This window comes from Ranitomeya variabilis, chromosome 2, assembly GCF_051348905.1.
Source record: "Ranitomeya variabilis isolate aRanVar5 chromosome 2, aRanVar5.hap1, whole genome shotgun sequence".
Classification (NCBI taxonomy): Eukaryota; Metazoa; Chordata; class Amphibia; order Anura; family Dendrobatidae; genus Ranitomeya; species Ranitomeya variabilis.
Window position 1 is genome coordinate 466,965,855 of NC_135233.1, and position 18,604 is coordinate 466,984,458.

The 18,604-nt window shown below is 41.4% G+C and overlaps 1 protein-coding gene across 2 annotated transcripts in view; it reads left to right on the forward strand.

Annotated features, from left to right (window-relative positions):
- Positions 1 to 18,604, forward strand: part of MACROD1 (mono-ADP ribosylhydrolase 1) — a 1,026,736-nt gene that overhangs the window by 1,003,420 nt on the left and 4,712 nt on the right. The window contains exons 9-10 of one of the 2 annotated variants that reach the window (XM_077287617.1): positions 5,615 to 5,696; positions 13,662 to 13,692. In XM_077287617.1, the coding sequence (XP_077143732.1) occupies positions 5,615 to 5,696; positions 13,662 to 13,666 (87 nt within the window). In that variant the 3' untranslated portion in view covers positions 13,667 to 13,692. The remainder of the gene's footprint in view (positions 1 to 5,614; positions 5,697 to 13,661; positions 13,693 to 18,604) is intronic. The other variant, XM_077287616.1, reaches the window with a different exon arrangement.

Consider the following 18,604-nt stretch of genomic DNA (forward strand, 5'->3'; position numbering starts at 1 on the left):
GGAAGGAAAAAGTGAGGTAGAAAAAGGTGCACAAGCAACCGGGATATCCGCAGCCTTGAAAGGATTAAGAAAAGGCCATTCAAAATTTTTGGGGAGATTCACAAGGAGTGGACTGCTGCTGGCGTCATTGCTTCAAGAGCCACCACACACAAACGTCATCCAGGACATGGGCTACAAGTGTCACATTCCTTGTGTCAAGCCACTGATGACCAATAAACAACACCAGAAGAGTCTTACCTGGGCCATGGAGAAAAAGAACTGGACTGTTGCTCAGTGGTCCAAGGTGTTGTTTTCAGATTAAAGTAAATTTTGCATTTCATTTGGAAAACAAGGTCCCAGAGTCTGGAAGAAGAGTGGAGAGGCCACAATCCAAGCTGCCTGAGGTCTAGTGTGAAGTTTCCACAATCAGTGATGGTTTGGGGAGCCATGTCATCTGCTGGTGTAGGTACACTGTGTTTTATCAAGACCAAAGTCAGCGCAGCCGTCTACCAGGAAATTTTTAGAGCACTTCATGCTTCCCTCTGCCGACGAGCTTTTTGGAGATGGAAATTTAATTCTCTAGCAGGACTTGACACATGTCCACACTGCCAAAAGTACCAATACCTGGTTTACAAACAACAGTATCACTGTGCTTGATTGGCCATCAGACTCGTCTGACCTTAACCCCATAGAGAATCTATGGGGTATTGTCAAGAGGAAGATGAGAGACAACAGACCCAACAATTCAGACGAGCTGAAGGCTGCTATCAAAGCAACCTGGGCTTCCATAACCACTCAGCAGTGCAACAGGCTGATCGTCTCCATACCACACCGCATTGATGCAGTAACTGATGCAAAAGGAGCCCCGGCCAAGTATTGACTGCATTTACTGAATAGAATATACAGTGCCTACAAGTAGTATTCAACCCCCTGCAGATTTAGCAGGTTTACACATTTGGAATTAACTTGGCATTGTGACATTTGGACTGTAGATCAGCCTGGAAGTGTGAAATGCACTGCAGCAAAAAAGAATGTTATTTCTTTGTTTATTTTTTTTTTTTAAATTGTGAAAAGTCTTTTCAGAGGGTCATTTATTATTCAACCCCTCAACCCACCAGAATTCTGTTTGGTTCCCCTAAAGTATTAAGAAGTAGTTCAGGCACAAAGAACAATGAGCTTCACATGTTTGGATTAATTATCTCTTTTTCCAGCCTTTTCTGACTATTTAAGACCCTCCCCAAACTTGTGAACAGCACTCATACATGGTCAACATGGGAAAGACAAAGGAGCATTCCAAGGCCATCAGAGACAAGATCGTGGAGGGTCACAAGGCTGGCAAGGGGTACAAAACCCTTTCCAAGGAGTTGGGCCTACCTGTCTCCACTGTTGGGAGCATCATCCGGAAGTGGGAGGTTTATGGAACTACTGTTAGCCTTCCACGGCCTGGACAGCCTTTGAAAGTTTCCTCCCGTGCTGAGGCCAGGTTTGTCCGAAGAGTCAAAGCTAACCCAAGGACAACAAGGAAGGAGCTCCGGGAAGATCTCATGGCAGTGGGGACATTGGTTTCAGTCAATACCATAAGTAACGTACTCCACCGCAATGGTCTCCGTTCCAGACGAGCCCATAAGGTACCTTTACTTTCAAAGCGTCATGTCAAGGCTCGTCTACAGTTTGCTCATGATCACTTGTAGGACTCTGAGACTGATTGGTTCAAGGTTCTCTGGTCTGATGAGACCAAGATCGAGATCCTTGGTGCCAACCACACACGTGACGTTTGGAGACTGGATGGCACTGCATACGACCCCAAGAATACCATCCCTACAGTCAAGCATGGTGGTGGCAGCATCATGCTGTGGGGCTGTTTCTCAGCCAAGGGGCCTGGCCATCTGGTCCGCATCCATGGGAAGATGGATAGCACGGCCTACCTGGAGATTTTGGCCAAGAACCTCCGCTCCTCCATCAAGGATCTTAAGATGGGTCGTCATTTCATCTTCCAACAAGACAACGACCCAAAGCACACAGCCAAGAAAACCAAGGCCTGGTTCAAGAGGCAAAAAATCAAGGTGTTGCAGTGGCCTAGTCAGTCTCCTGACCTTAACCCAATTGAAAACTTGTGGAAGGAGCTCAAGATTAAAGTCCACATGAGACACCCAAAGAACCTAGATAACTTGGAGAAGATCTGCATGGAGGAGTGGGCCAAGATAACTCCAGAGACCTGTGCCGGCCTGATCAGGTCTTATAAAAGACGATTATTAGCTGTAATTGCAAACAAAGGTTATTCCACAAAATATTAAACCTAGGGGTTGAATAATAATTGACCCACACTTTTATGTTTAAAATTTATAAAAATTTAACTGAGCAACAAAACTTTTTGGTTTGTAAGATTTATGCATCTGTTAATAAATCCTGCTCTTGTTTGAAGTTTGAAGGCTCTAACTTATTTGCATCTTATTAAACCTGCTAAATCTGCAGGGGGTTGAATACTACTTGTAGGCATTGTACATTTCAGTAGGCCAACAGTTCGTATGTTAAAAGGATTTTTCAAGCTGGCGTTATAAAGTATTCTAATTTACTGAGATAATGACTTATGGGTTTTCATTGGCTGTAAGACATAATCATCAACATTAACATTAAATAAATCACTCTGTTTGTAATAACTCTATATAATATATGAGTTTCACTTTTTTTTATTGAAGAACTGAAATAAATTACCTTTTTGATGATATTCTAATTTTGTCAGAAGCGCCTGTATGTAGAAGCCTTTTCCTTCCTGGTGCCTCCAATCAGCTGAGTCATTCCCTTGCACTGTGTGCTGGAGCAGGAGGAGAGTCTGGCAGTGACTGGGGGCATGATGTCTGTTGTGACCTTAATGACCAATCTCTGCCAGACCAGAAAACTCTAGATGGGGAGTGAGCAGCACCTTCAGAATCAGGAGACAACTTCTCACATGTGTAAGTGTAATACCTGGGACACCATGAGTAATGCTGATAGAGAGTACACTGCTCAAAAAAATAAACGGAACACTTAAACAACAGAATATAACTCCATTATATTCTCCAACACGCTGTTGTGCAAATGGAATAGACAACAGATGGAAATTATTGGCAATTATCAAGACACACTCAATAAAGGAGTGGTTCTGCAGGTGGGGACCACAGACCACATCTCAGTACCAATGTTTTCTGGTTGATGTTTTGGTCACTTTTGAATGTTGGTTGAATGTTGGTTTCACACTCGTGGTAGCATGAGATGGACTCTACAACCCACACAAGTGGCTCAGGTAGTGCAGCTCATCCAGGATGGCACACCAATGCGAGCTGTGGCAAGAAGGTTTGCTGTGTCTGTCAGCGTAGTGTCCAGAGGCTGGAGGCGCTGCCAGGAGACAGGCCAGTATACCAGGAGACGTGGAGGGGGCCGTAGGAGGGCAACAACCCAGCAGCAGGACCGCTACCTCAGCCTTTGTGCAAGGAGGAACAAGAGGAGCACTGCCAGAGCCCTGCAAAATTACCTCCAGCAGGCCACAAATGTGCATGTGTCTGCACAAATGGTTTGAAACCGACTCCATGAGGATGGTCTGAGTGCCTGACGTCCACAAATGGGGGTTGTGCTCACAGCCCAACACCGTGCAGGACGCTTGGCATTTGCCACAGAACACCAGGATTGGCAAATTCGCCACTGGCACCCTGTGCTCTTCACAAATGAAAGGTTCGCACTGAGCACATGTGACAGACGTGACAGAGTCTGGAGATGCTGTGGAGAGTGATCTGCTGCCTGCAACATCCTTCAGCATGACCGGTTTGGCAGTGGGTCAGTAATGGTGTGGGGTCGCATTTCTTTGGAGGGCCGCACAGCCCTTCATGTGCTCGCCAGAGGTAGCCTGACTGCCATTAGGTACCGAGATGAGATCCTCAGACCCCTTGAGACCATATACTGGTGCGGTTGGCCCTGGGTTGCTCCTAATGCAGGACAATGCCAGACCTCATGTGGCTGGAGTGTGTCAGCAGTTCCTGCAAGATGAAGGCATTGATGCTATGGACTGGCCAGCCCGTTCCCCAAACCTGAATCCGATTGAACACAACTGGGACATCCACCAACGTCACGTTGCACCACAGACTGTCCAGGAGTTGGCGGATGCTTTAGTCCAGGTCTTGGAGGAGATCCCTCAGGAGACTATCCGCCGCCTCATCAGGAGCATTCCCAGGCGTTGTAGGGAGATCATACAGGCACATGGAGGCCACACACACTACTGAGCATCATTTCCTTGTCTTGAGGCATTTCCACTGAAGTTGGATCAGCCTGTAACTTCATTTTCCACTTTGATTTTGAGCATCATTCCAACTCCAGACCTCCGTGGGATATTAGTTGTGATTTACGTTGATCATTTTTAGGTTTTATTGTTCTCAACACATTCCACTATGTAATGAATATTTACTGAAATATTTCATTCAGTGATATCTAGGATGTGGGATTTCAGTGTTCCCTTTATTTTTTTGAGCAGTGTATATTAGGAACTGTCAGCATTCTGCAGTCTTGATACACACAAATTATACAGAAAGCCCAGACAACCCCTTTAATTAATTAGTGGAAGTTTGAGGAACATTTCTTGATCTGACCTGTTATGACCCCAATGGCAGAGGGTCTCTGCAATAAATACCAAGTCTGCAAACACAAAAAACCAGCTCATACGGCAGTGGTAACTGGGCTGACCGTATATCTAATCCTAGCACCACAAATAGCAGCAGCCGGGGAACGTGCCTACGTTGGTTCTAGACGTCTCGCGCCAGCCGGAGAACTAACTAACCCTAGAAGGGAAAAGAGAGACCTTTCTTGCCTCCAGAGAAAAGACCCCAAAAGTTGGATACAAGCCCCCAACAAATAATAACGGTGAGGTAAGAAGAAAAGACAAACGTAAGAATGAACTAGGTATTTAGCAAAGAGAGGCCCACTGACTAATAGCAGAATATAGTAAGATGACTTATACGGTCAGCAAAAACCCTATCAAAAATATCCACTCTGGATATTCAAGAACCCCCGAACCGTCTAACGGCCCGGGGGGAGAATACCAGCCCCCTAGAGCTTCCAGCAAAATCAGGAATCACATTTAGTACAAGCTGGACAAAAAATAAGAGCAATACAAATAACCAAAAAACAAGGAAGCAGGACTTAGCTTAATTTTGCATGAACCAGGACCAGCAGACAGGAGCAAACAGAAAGGACTGATTACAACGATGCCAGGCACCAGACTAAGAATTCAGGAAGTTCATATAGCAACACCCCTGGACTAACGACCCAGGTGGGTGCCAAACTAGGGAAAGACAATCTCAGAGTCATACCACTAGTGACCACAAGAGGGAGCCAAAAAAGTCTAATTCACAACACTGACCCTTGTCATATGCATTATTCAGCTTTGATTTACACATCTAATTTCAGCTCCCAACCCTTTGATGTCCACTTAGTCCTCCTCGCAGCAGTCTCTTGATCAGTGCAACAGTAATCTTTGTCCCTCTGGGGCCTCAGCTACATTGTTGCATACATTCCCATCTTCTTGTACTCTAAATCACTTTATTTTTTTCAGTTTGTGTCTCCATTATGCCAATATTAAAATATGCACTAAAGTCTCTGTTTTGATTCTTAGTTTGACCGTATTATAATCTGTGTCTTCCTGGAAAAAGATGAAGAGATTTATTTCAAGAAACTACCAGAATATTTTCCCTTTGGTGAGTGAATAGAATCTCTCTATGAGTTAAAGTACCTAGATGAGAGAAAAAGGAAAGAGGCGCTCCATGGGTGTTACAGCATAGACAAGTGAAAAGGCAACTGGAAATTACTGCTCACCTGGGTGGTAGTGTCCCGGCACAAATGTGACTAGGGAACAATGGGTGGCTCGGCCACTGACCCACACCTTGGTAGGTGCTAGGTAGACAGGAGAATTGAGCGGTGTATTCTGTACCCTGCCAAGGAGGATCAGAGACTGGATTTAAGTCAAGATGAGACTTTTATTGATAACAATGCATTTCGGAGTTGGTTCCACTCCTTCCTCAGGTACTAGACTGGTGAGGATCACTTAAAAAAAAAAATCTTGACTAACAATGGGTAAAATTGTGTATAAAAATGTAAAATAATTTAAAAAAAAATGTTGTATTAATAAAACTCATCTTGATGCACATCCAGTCTCCGATCCTCCTTGACAGTGCCCGAAATACATAGCTCAACTCACCAATACTTAGATGAAGGAAGAAAGATTGGTGTACAGCTTTATTGGCAGCTGCGGGCAAAATTATTTTCCCTTAATTTTGGTGTCTTTAAGATTACATTTTAATATAACATGTACAAAATGTCATGCAAAAAAAAAAATCTACCAAAAACGCATGTAAAATAAACAATGGAATAACTGCCTAAAATAAATTTTTTTTCAATACATTCTAAAACACATGACAACGTACAGTCATGGCCGAAAGTGTTGGCACCCTTGAAATTGTTCCAGAAAATGAAGTATTTATCCCAGAAAATTATTGTATTTATAGTGGGGAAAATAAGTAGAGCAGTGAGACTATGGAACTCTCTGCCGTATGATGTTGTAATGAGTGATTCATTAATTAAATTTAAGAGGGGACTGGATACCTTTCTGGAAAAGTATAATGTTACAGGGTATATACATTAGATTCCTTGATAAGGCGTTGATCCAGGGAACTAGTCTGATTGCCGTATGTGGAGTCGGGAAGGAATTTTTTTCCCCATGGTGGAGTTACTCTTTGCCACATGGGTTTTTTTTGCCTTCCCCTGGATCAACATGTTAGGGCATGTTAGGTTAGGCTATGGGTTGAACTAGATGGACTTACAGTCTTCCTTCAACCTTAATAACTATGTAACTATGTAACTATGTAAGTACTTCAAACACTGCTGATTTTGCAAGTTTTCCCATCTACAAAGAATAGAGTGGTCTGTAATTTTTATCATTGGTACACTTCAACTGCGAGAGACAGAATCTTAATTAAAAAAATCTAGAAAATCGCATTGATTGATGATTTTTACATAATTAATTTCCATCTTATTGCATGAAATAAGTATTTGATATAACAGAACTTAATATTTGGTACAGAAAACCTTTGTATACAATTACAGAGGTCAGACATTTCCTGTAGTTCTTGACCAAGTTTACATACACTACAGCAGGGATTTTGGACCACTCCTCCATACAGATCTTCTCCAGATCTTTCAGGTTTTGGGGCTGTCGCTGGGCAACATTGAGTTTCAGCTCCCTCCAAAGATTTTCTATTGGGTTCAGGTCTGGAGACTGGCTAGGCCACTCCAGGGCCTTGAAATAATTCTTTGGAGCCACTGCTTTGTTGCGCTGGCTGTGTGTTTCAAGTTATTGTCATGCTAGAAGGCCCAGCCACGACCCATCTTTAATGGGCTTACTGAGGGAATGAGGTTGTTGGCCAAAATCTCACGATAATTGGCTTCATCCATCCTCCCTTCAATACAGTGAAGTCTTCCTGACCCCTTTGCAGAAAGGCATCCCCAAATTATGATGTTTTCCCCACCATGCTTCATGGTTGGTACAGTGCTCTTGGGGTTGTACTCATCCTTCTACCTCCAAACATGGCAAGTGGAGTTCATACCAAAAAGTTCTATATTGGTCTCATTTGACCACATGACCTTCTCCTATGCCTCCTCAGGATCATCCAGATGGTCATTGGTAAACTTCAAACACACCTGAACATGTGCTGGCGGGAGCAGGGGGAACATTCGGTTGATCTGTAGGATTTTAATCCATGACGGCGTAGTGTGTTACTAACGGTAATGTTTGAGACTGTTGTCCCAGCTCTCTTCAGGTCAATGACCAGGTCCTCCTGTGTAGTTCTTCAATAAATATTACAGATCGCTCTTTGTATGTGGGAAAGCTTGCAAAAACAGCAGTGTATCAAAATACTTCTTTTCCCCACTGTACATGTTTTGTTATACACATGTTTATTACCTTTATGTGTATGGGAACAACAGTTAAAAAAGGCAAATTGGTGATCATTTCACACAAAAGGCCAATAATGGGTCTGACAAAATTGTTGGCATCCTCCACTTAATATTTTGTTGCACACCTTGTGGAATAAATAACTGCAATCAATCGCTTCCTATAACCAACAAGCTTCTTACACCTATAACCAACAAGCTTCTTACACCTCTCAACTGAAATTTTGGACTATTCTTTTGCAAACTGCTCCAGGCATATCATATTTGAAGGGTGCCTTCTCCCAACAATAATTTTAATATGTCTCGACATGTGTTCAATGGGATTTAGATCCGTACTCATTGCTGGTCACTTGAGAACTCTTCAGCCTTCATTTCTGTGTGCTTCTGAAGTATGACTATTCATCTTTGAACCTCCACCATATTTGACTGTAGGTACTGTGCTCTTTTCTTAGGTACTTTGCTCTTTTCTATGAAGGCCTCTTTTTTTTTCGGTAAACGGTAGAATGATGTGCTTTTCCAAAAAGCACTATCTTGGTCTCATCTGTCCAAAAGATGTTTTCCCAGAAGGATTTTGGCTTGCGCACGTACATTTTGGCAAACTGCAGGGTTGTAAATGTCTTGATTATGTTTTGCACCGTTGACAAAGGATCATCAAGATCTCTGGACTTGTAAGCTTGAGATTGTTGATATTTTTCAACAATTTTAATTCTCTAGTCCTCAAACAGTTCTCTTCTTTTTCTGTTGTCAATGCTAGTGTGGCACACACCGACACACAATGCAAAAATTGAGTCAACTTCTCCCCTTTCTATTTGGTTTCAGGTGCGATTTTCATATTGCCCACACCTGTTACTTGCCACAGGAGAGTTTACACGAACATCAAATGCTTGAAACAAAAGTTGTTTAACCCCTTTCTGACCTCGGACATGATAGTACATCCGATGCCAGATCCCCTGTTTTGATGTGAGCCAGCATCAAAGTCGGCACATGTCAGCTGTTTTGAACAGCTGACATGTGCCCACAATAGCAGCGGGTGGAATAGCGATTCATCCGCCGCTATTAACTAGTTAAATGCCGCTGTCAAACGCTGACAGTGGCATTTAACTAACGCTTCCATGGCCGGAAATGCGCTCATCGCTGACCCCTTCACGTGATCAGGGGTCAGCGATGCGTCGGCATTAGTGATGAGGGAATATACTTGTTACTCGAGATTTCTCGAGCATGTTCAGAGGTCCTCCGAGTATTTTTTAGTGCTCGGTGATTTAATTTTTCTTGCCGCAGCTGAATGATTTCCATCTGCTAGCCAGCATAATTACATGTGGGGATTCCCTAGCAACCAGGCAACCCCCACATGTACTTATGCTGGCTAACAGATGTAAATCATTCAGCTGCGGCAAGAAAAACTAAATCTCCGAGCACTAAAAAATACTTGGAGGACCCCCGAGCATGCTCGAGAAATCTAGTGTAACGAGTATATTCGCTCATCACTAGTCGGCATGACAACCTGAGGTCTCCTTGAGACCTCTATGGTTGTTGATACCGGATTGCTGTGAGCACCACCCTGTGGTCCGCGCTCATAGCAATGTAGCAATTCTACTACATAGGAGCGATTTGAGCTTCACTCCTATGTAGCAGAGCCGATCAGGCTATGCCAGCTTCTTGTCTCCCTTGAAGGCTATTGAAGCATGGCAAAAGTAAAAAAAAAAGTTTTAAAAAATATAAAAAAAATAAAAAATATCTAAAAGTTTAACTCACCCCCCTTTCGCCCCATTCAAAATAAAACAATAAAAAAATCAAATATACACTTATTTGGTATCACCGTGTTTAGAATCGCCCGATCTATCAATAAAAATAAGGAGTAACCAGATCGCTAAATGGCGTAGTGAGAAAAAAAAAATGAAACGCCAGAATTGCATTTTTTGGTCGCCGCGACATTGCATTAAAATGCAATAATGGGAGATCAAAAGAATATATCTGCACCAAAATGGGATAATTAAAAACGTCAGCTCAGCACGCAAACAATAAGCCCTCAACTGACCCGAGGTCACGCTATGGGTATCGGCAATTTTTTTTTTGTTTAGCAAAGTTTGGAATTTTTTTTTTAAACACTTAGATAAAAAAGAACCTATACATGTTTGGTGTCTATGAACTCACAATGACCTGGAGAATCAAAATGGCAGGTACGTTTTAGCATTTAGTGCACCTAGAAAAAGAACAAACAAAAAAATCAGTGTGGGATTGCACTTTTTTTGCAATTTCACCGCACTTGGATTTTTTTTCCGTTTTCTAGTACATGACATGCTAAAACCAATGATGTCGTTCAAAAGTACAACTTGTCCTGCAAAAAATAAGCCCTCACATGGCCATATATTGACAGAAAAATATAAAAGTTATGGCTCTGGGAAGGAGGGGAGCGAAAAATGAAAATACGAAAATACCCCGGGTCATGAAGGGGTTAACCACAGTTTTGGAAAAGTGACAACAATTTTGTCCAGCCCATATTTGGGGTTTTGTGTAAAGTTATGTCCAATTTGCATTTTTTCTCTTTTTTTGTTCAAATACATACAAAGGAAATAAACGTGTATAACAAAAAATGTGTAATTGCAATCATTTTCTGCAAAAAATACTTCATTCTCTGGACCAATTTCAAGGGTGCCAACACTTTCAGCCATGACTGTATATGACTGCGTGAACTCAGCCCAAAAATATTTAGAGCTTGCCAACCAGGAATAGTATCGCACAAAAATATTGCATGCGTCTCTACATAAATTACTGATTGTTGACATGTGGTTGCACCCGAGGGTAACCCCCCCTGAAAAATTCTGACTAATTAATAGTTAAATCTGTAAAATTGGGTATAAAAATGTAAAATAGAAGAAAATATTAAAAGCTCTACTGAGACAGTAAATTCACAAAGCAGAGGAAGAGTCAAGACACCTGCTCTTGGGGCATGGGATTTCGGTAGCTGAACAGGTCTGTGTGTTGTGGGACCATGTTTCCAGGGATTTGTGTTCCTTCTCGCTGCCATGACTCCCTTTCCTTACGTGCACTTCATTATACTGCTGTAATTCCCATCTGACTCCCTCTTGCATATAAATACAGGACGAAATATAACTGCAAACTGAAGAATACACAGTCCAGCATTTCCTCATAATTGAATTAATTCATCACATATTAGTAAAACCCAGGAAGGATTCATTTGATTTCTTTTTCTTTTTTTTTCCTTCCTAAGGCAAAATTGTCAGTAAGTTAATTAAACTTAAGAATCTGCAGCATCTTAAAGTTGACTCTTTTCAGGAGTTAAATAGACTGTTCTGCATTCAGAGCTGCCATTCACTGGAAGAAACAGTATGATTTTGATTTCAATAATAAATGAGAAAGTATATCAACAAAACTGCTGGCGGGGACAGTCTGGATGTGGCAGCGTCTCGTGTAAAATATGAATTTATCTTTACTTTTCATCAGGCTACTTTATACAGACTGCCACAAGATTGAAAGCTTTAAAAGACTCAATATTGAATAAAATGATGAGAGGGTTAGAAAACAACCCTCCCCTCCCAACGTTACGAAAAGTGTTCTTGGTTATGATTTTTATGGATAAATGGAGGTTTCCACGATTCTTAATAAAAAACCTGTACCAGAGCTCTTCCATGATGGGGCACTTTTTGGACCCCTACTCATTGAATTGCATTAAAAGTTAGTTTTCAGAAAATCCATTAAATAAAATAATAAGCCTGTCAGTCACACATTGCCCTCAACTAATATGTGAAAAAAATTAGAAAGCTACAATTTTCACTGCTATACATGCAAATTGGGGCTGTTATATACTGTCGTTTTTATCCTAATACCTGCATATTGTTATCGGGATGCATTATCTGAATTACATTCACCTTCCGCTGAAAAGAAATGTGTCATCAGAAAATGACGTATTGCTTAAATTAGGTTTTTAATGAGGTTTTCCAGAGCCCCATCTTTTATGGACCGGAAGTGCGCATGCTCTATTCATTGCCTATGGGACTGGCAGAAATAGTGGAAGGCTGTGCTTGGTTTTCTCATGGACTGGAGGTTGAGCATGTGCACTTCTGCTCCATTCAAGGTGGGGCTCTACAGTCCATGGTTCCATAGCCCTTTTCTAGAGATCGTTGGTGGTGGTTATCCGCTTACATTTGACCCAATGAGAGAGGAAACCAAATTGGATTTAGAAAAATAATTGTCAAATCTAAAAGGGTTATCTTTAAGATGTGAAATAGGCGCAATCAGCTCACCTGTTGAGGTGCACAGCAAAATACTCCAGTAATAACAACAGTCCAAACAATCACCAGCACTCACATTTTCTTAAAATAATCGGTTTATTGATCCAGTAGTATAAAAGGCACAAAAATGGTTGAACACAGCAGCACAAAAATTAAAGAAGAAAAAAAAAAATTCCATTGCGCTCACAGGCAACATGTTTCAGACCTACATGGTCCTTTGTCAAGCCAGGTTTTACAAATGACCATGTAGGTCTGAAACATGTTACCTGGGAGCGCAGTAGATATTTATTTTCTGCCTTTTTAATTTTTGTGCTGTTGCGTTCAGCCATTTTTTGTGCCTTTTTATACTACTTGATCAATAGTTATTATTTTAAGAAGATGGGAGTGCTGACTGTAGTTTGGACTGTTGTTATTTTGAGGATAACCATAGGGTGTAACTTGTTGATTGCTGAGGGTTTGACTGCCATATACCAGAAAATTACCGCACACTCAGAGTAGGTATGATGCAAAAAATATAAAATGAGTTTATTATGTTAACAAACAGGGTTGCCACCAAAAGGTACGTGCAGATAGAAACCCAACGTTTCGACCCTCCTGGGTATTATTCATGGGGTTACTTGGTTCCTGATTAAACAAATAAAGGTGGCAGAAGTTGGGCAGGAGGAAGGATCCCTTAGCGTATAGTCACTTAGTAAAGCCTGAGGAAAGGGTATAGAGGTACTTGGTAGGTGAAGATTGCTTGGTGCGGGGGCCTCAATTTCAGTGGTGGGCCTGTAATCCTCCTGGGCAGCTGTATAGAGCAGGGTTTGACTGCAGCAATCCCAAGAACAGGCCTGCAAAGCTACGTATTTATCAACCTGTACTCTATTCATTACCTATTGGACTGCCAGTAATAGCAGAGTGCTGTACTCGTTCTCCTGCAGTCCCAAAGAGAGCGACTGGAATGGAGGTTTAACATCCACATCTCCGCTCCATTCAAGATGGGGCTCAGCCATGCACCCATTCTTGGTATCTGTGGCTGTCCCATCTGTTGGAACCCCAGTGATTAGAGACAGATTGTAATCTGTTCCTACTCATAAAATGACATTAGAGTGGCCAGTATAAGGCAGCTAATGATTCACTTTCCTAGTGATTAGAGAAGGTTATTTGCCAGCCAGGAGCCATCTATGACTCACTAGTACATGTAGATAGACTCCCAGCTATGCTAGAGACTGGGCTGCTTTGCCCGGAGTCTCCCGGAGAGACGAGGACTGTCTTGTGAGCATTGATTTATTCCATTAAGAGTCTGTCTCAGCTGCATGTGTAACAGGGAACTTTTAGGAGAAGCAGATATTTTATTTATATGTTCTATGATTTAATGATATCCAAGTACAGCAAATGCATAATATGATGCAAAGGTGGCTTACACGGGGCAATGGTGACTTGATTGACTTGCTCAAGTTATAACATTCTTTGTTTTTCCAGAGTAGCACAGAAGGCGCCTTCTATGTGCGGGGTAAGAAGGCTGTGCGCAAATCGGAAACAGCTAGCATACCGAAACGCGTGCGCTGAATGAATCTAACAGCTGATTAAAGGGAATCTGTCTCCAAGGTTTTTGCTACCTTATCTGAGAGCAGCATAATATAGGAAAAGAAACCCTGATTCCAGCAGTGTGTCACTTAGTTTACTGGGCGCAGCAGTTGTGACACATTCTAAGTTTTTAGATGTAGCCAGCAGCAGAGCGCAGGAAGCTAACCCCACCCACACCAGGCTCCCTATGTACATTGTATATTGACAGTGAGCTGCTGATCAGAGCTGGGGGTGGCGCTGGACGAGGAGGCACGCGAGCTGTAGTCCAAGCAGGGATAAACTCCTGCTGATAAAACACTCACTGTAATGAAACGACAGCACACAGCCTAATAAGTGACACATCGCTGAAATTGTGTCTCAGCCCCTACCTTCATGCTTCCCTTGGATTACATAGCAAAAACCTGCTGACGGATTCAATTTAAAACAAAATCTTGAGATTATATAACGTGTGCATGACTTGTGCATACGACATGTGCGTCTAATCTGCTTCAAGTATTGGTCAAACTAACTATTAAATAACAATTTGTAGATTTCTGGAAAAAAAAAATCTTAGTATTAGAAAATATTGCAAGAAAATGTTACGTGTGCACCTAGTGGTAAAATGGGACCCGTCACATTATATATGCAGTCCGATCTGTGGACATCATGGCACAGAGAAGGAGCAGCTGAGCCGAGTGCTATATAGAATTGTTGGAAAATATTCAGTATAACTTGTATTTTATTCATTGAATTCCCCATGTTTTATGTATGTAAGTCAAGTGGGTAGTCCAACCAGTGATTTATAGCCATCTCTGCATGCAGTGATATGGGGAAGACTGTCAATCACTGAATAACACCGCCCACTGGACTCCTATATGCAAACACCTGGGATTTCAATAAATAAAATGTAAGTTTTAAGGAAAGTTTTCAAAAAAGTTTTATGTAGCTCCTCCTGCTTTATCTCATATTAGATATCAGTTCGATTTTGATATAAACTTTAGCTAAAGGGAACCTTTGTGGAAGATGTGGATAAAAAAAATAGAAACATTTGCCGGGCTCGCTGGGGAAAGTTTATCAGTGCTCTAAAAGTGATTTGCTAAAATGTAATCAAAGAATTAAAATATTTTATGAAGCTGCTTAACCCATTTAGTTTTATTTAGCATACTGTATATACTTCCGACAGATTCTATTTTTTTTTTCACCCCTCTTATAATATTGGAATACTCTGGTGAGGACACAACTGTGGAGTCTAATAGGAATCAGAACCTAGGACAGTTCTAATCGTCACAAAGGTGGCACAGCACTGATGATGTAACTTGTGTCAATATTTATAATGTACCCCAAGAACTTTCGTCATTTTTTTTGGAGAGGTTTCAAAATATTAAAAATTGGATTTAAAAAATAAGATATATAACATAAAAAAATATAAACTACTTTAATTTTGAGGATTAAGAGTATCAACCCTGTCGCAATATGTGGGGACATCTTCTAATCGTGCACCTACGCATTGTAGTCCTCAGTGGTCACTACATTGTGGGGTCTGATTTACCATACGTCATTTCTGATAGGAATAGAGAGTCACTATACTTAATTTGCAAGAAAACTATGTACTAGCAATGTACAACTACTTAGTAGGTTCTTGGTTGTATCTTTTTGGCACTTAAGAACTTTTCCTGCATGCATTTAAAGATTTCTTCTTTGCTGTTTGCGTAGAGTGCGTGCATGCTTTGAAATTCATGCCTGAAGGTGTGCAAATATATAATCAACTGGATTGCTCAAGACTTTGGCAGTAACAGAAGTTTATTATTTACAGAATTTGCTAATTTTTAAATTAAATGTATTAATCTATTACGATTATGATAAACAATGATATGGCTGGGTTTGCGCATTGTGGCCGTATAGCAGCACGTCGATCGGTGCGGTTTTCTAATTCATTGATGCTAAATGGTGTTTGATTGGCAAAGGCCAAGGCAATAATGTGTATTGTTCACCAGATTTCAAGTTACAAACTGCATACTTTACTAAAAAGAAGACGTACACTTGATGAGGCTGGTGTACTTACTTTGAAAATACAGTTCACATCGTCTGTGTAATCCTGTCCTTGAGTTGAACATTTTATGAATCTAGTTTCAGAATGAGAGAGGGCATGAATCCACCTACTCAGTGTGACTGACAGCTGCGGCTTGTACAGAGCAGTGGGAGGTCTAAGCAGCATCAGGGAGGAGGGACACTGAGGAGCTGTTAATCAGGCTAGGTGGGCAGACACTGAGATTTACTTTTTCGAAAAGGATTATAGAGCCGTTGTGACCTGGTTTATCAAATTATAGTAATGTAAGCAATTTTTATTGTGTAAGTCTAAATCTCAGGATTGCAAAGTACATTTCTCTGTTATAACAGGCAAAATACAGCAGTTTTTGTTTTAATTAAATCAAAACTTATTTAAAATCTGTAGATCTACCTGTTTCAAACAAGTATTTTCAGTTTCAATGGTAACACTTGCTTAAGGGCGCAGTCAGACGGCTGTATAAATCGGACCTAGATCAGAATGTGATGCACGGGCTGGCTTGTGGGTCACCGGGGTAATCTGGGCACTGTGTTACTATCCCAGTCCGATTTATGCGCCCATCTGACTGCACCCTAATAACTCAATTCCAGCACATGGATCGTCCAGTAGATGGATAGGAGAGTGATTCCTATTTTCAAGACCACCCAATGAAAATCAGTTCAGGGGTAGCAGCTTCTTATCACCAGCACTGGGCACTCGTGTGCAGAATTCTGCCAGATTCATGCATAATCCAAAATAAAGAACCCATTATGTCTCCATATAAATTAGGGGTATACCGAGGTCTATAGCTTTAAGCTCATGTGGCTCATCACCAATGATTGTCTGCTGCAGTCATGTGCGCTGCTGATTTATCACCACCACTGTTACAGGTCATCCAAAAAATGGTGCAGCATTGGAGGGTCAGCGCCGGACCCGGGAGAGGCGAGTATTGCTGTGATTGTTGTTTTAAAAAGGGATGCAACCCTATGGAACGGTAACAATTTAAACCAGACGACCCCTTTAAGTAGTAAATATTAATATTCCTCCAATAATATTAAAGTGTAAGATCAATGACACACGTAGAACATTTACTGTGTCAGTGATTTGGAAATACAAAGTAATGTAGCAATGAATGAAGCAATGAATAAAGCATAAGAAGGCTTTGTTCACATATGCGGAAACATGGGTCTCAATGTGTTCAACATTTATAAATGTTTCATCTGCATTCACATTTGTATTGATTTTTTTTCCTCTACTTAATGATTTGTCAATGTCACAGTTTCATCTATGTTAGGCCTTATACATACTCATTCCTTTCAGCACTGCTTGCTTCCCAGTGCAGCCTTGGTTACAAGGTGAAGAATTAGCTCAGACACAAATACAGACACGCACACAAATCAAGAAAGAGGTGATCCTTTATCGTATGTAATTAATATATGCATCAATTAGTATATTATAATTTATGTATTACAATATCCTAACTAATGTCTATAGAATAATATAGTAAATGCATAGCTTGTTGCATATTTACTCCTGTAAGAATTAAAAAAAAAAAAGCTATATGTATATGATTAATATCTCTTGTGTGTGTATATTCACGCACACTGGAGAAAATAAGAATTTGATATACTGCTGATTTTGTACGTTTTCCCACCTACTAAGAATGGAGAGGTCAATAATTTTTATGGTAGGCACATTTCAACTTTGAGGGACAGAATCTAAAAAAAAAATCCTAAAAAAATCACATGATTTATACAGAATTAATTTGCATTTTATTGCATGAAATAAGTATTTGATACAATAGAAAAACAGAACTTAATATTTGGTGCAGAAACCTTTGTTTCCAATTACAGAGGTCAGACGTTTCCTGTAGTTCTTGACCAAGTTTGCTCACACTGCAGCAGGGATTTTGGCCTACTTCTCCATACAGATCTTCTCTAGATCTTTCAAGTTTCGGGGGCTGTCGATGGGCAACATTGAGTTCCAGCTCCCTCCAAAGATTTTTCTATTGGGTTTAGGTCTGGAGACTGGCTAGACCACTCCAGGACCTGGAAATTATTCTTACGAAGCTACTGCTTAGTTGCCCGGGCTGTGTGCTTTGGGTCATAGTCATGCTGGAAGACCCAGCCACGACCCATCTTCAATGGTCTTACTGAGGGAAGGAGGTTTTGGACAAAATCTTGGGATGCATGACCCCAGCCATCCTCCCTTTAGTACGGTGCAGTCGTCCTGTCTTCTTTTCAGTAAAGCACCCCCATGATGTTTCCCACACCATGCTTCATGTTTAGGATGGCATTCTTGGGATTGTACTCATCCTTCTCCCTCCAAACACGGCGAGTGGAGTTCATACCAAAAAGTTCTATTTTGTTCTCACCTGACCACAACCTTCTCCCATGCCTCCTCTGAATCATCCAGATGGTCACTGGCGAATTTCAAACAAGCCTGGACATGTGCTGGTGTGTGCAGTAGGACCTTACATGCCCCACAGGATTTTACTCCATGACGGCATAGTGTGTTTGTCCCACCACTATTCAGGTCATTGACCAGGTCCTCCCGTATAGTTCTGGGCTGATTCCTGACCTTTCTCAGAGTCAACCTTACCCTTCGAGGCAAGATCTTGCATGGAGTCCCAGACCAAGCAATATTGACAGTCATCTTGTGTTTCTTCCATTTTCTAATTATTGCACTAACAGTTGTTGCCTTCTCACCAAGCTGCTTGCCTTTTGTCCTGTAGCTCATCCCAGCCTTGTGCAGGTCTACAGTTTTGTCCCTAGTGTCCTAAGACAGCTCTTTGGTCTTGGCCATGGTGGAGAGA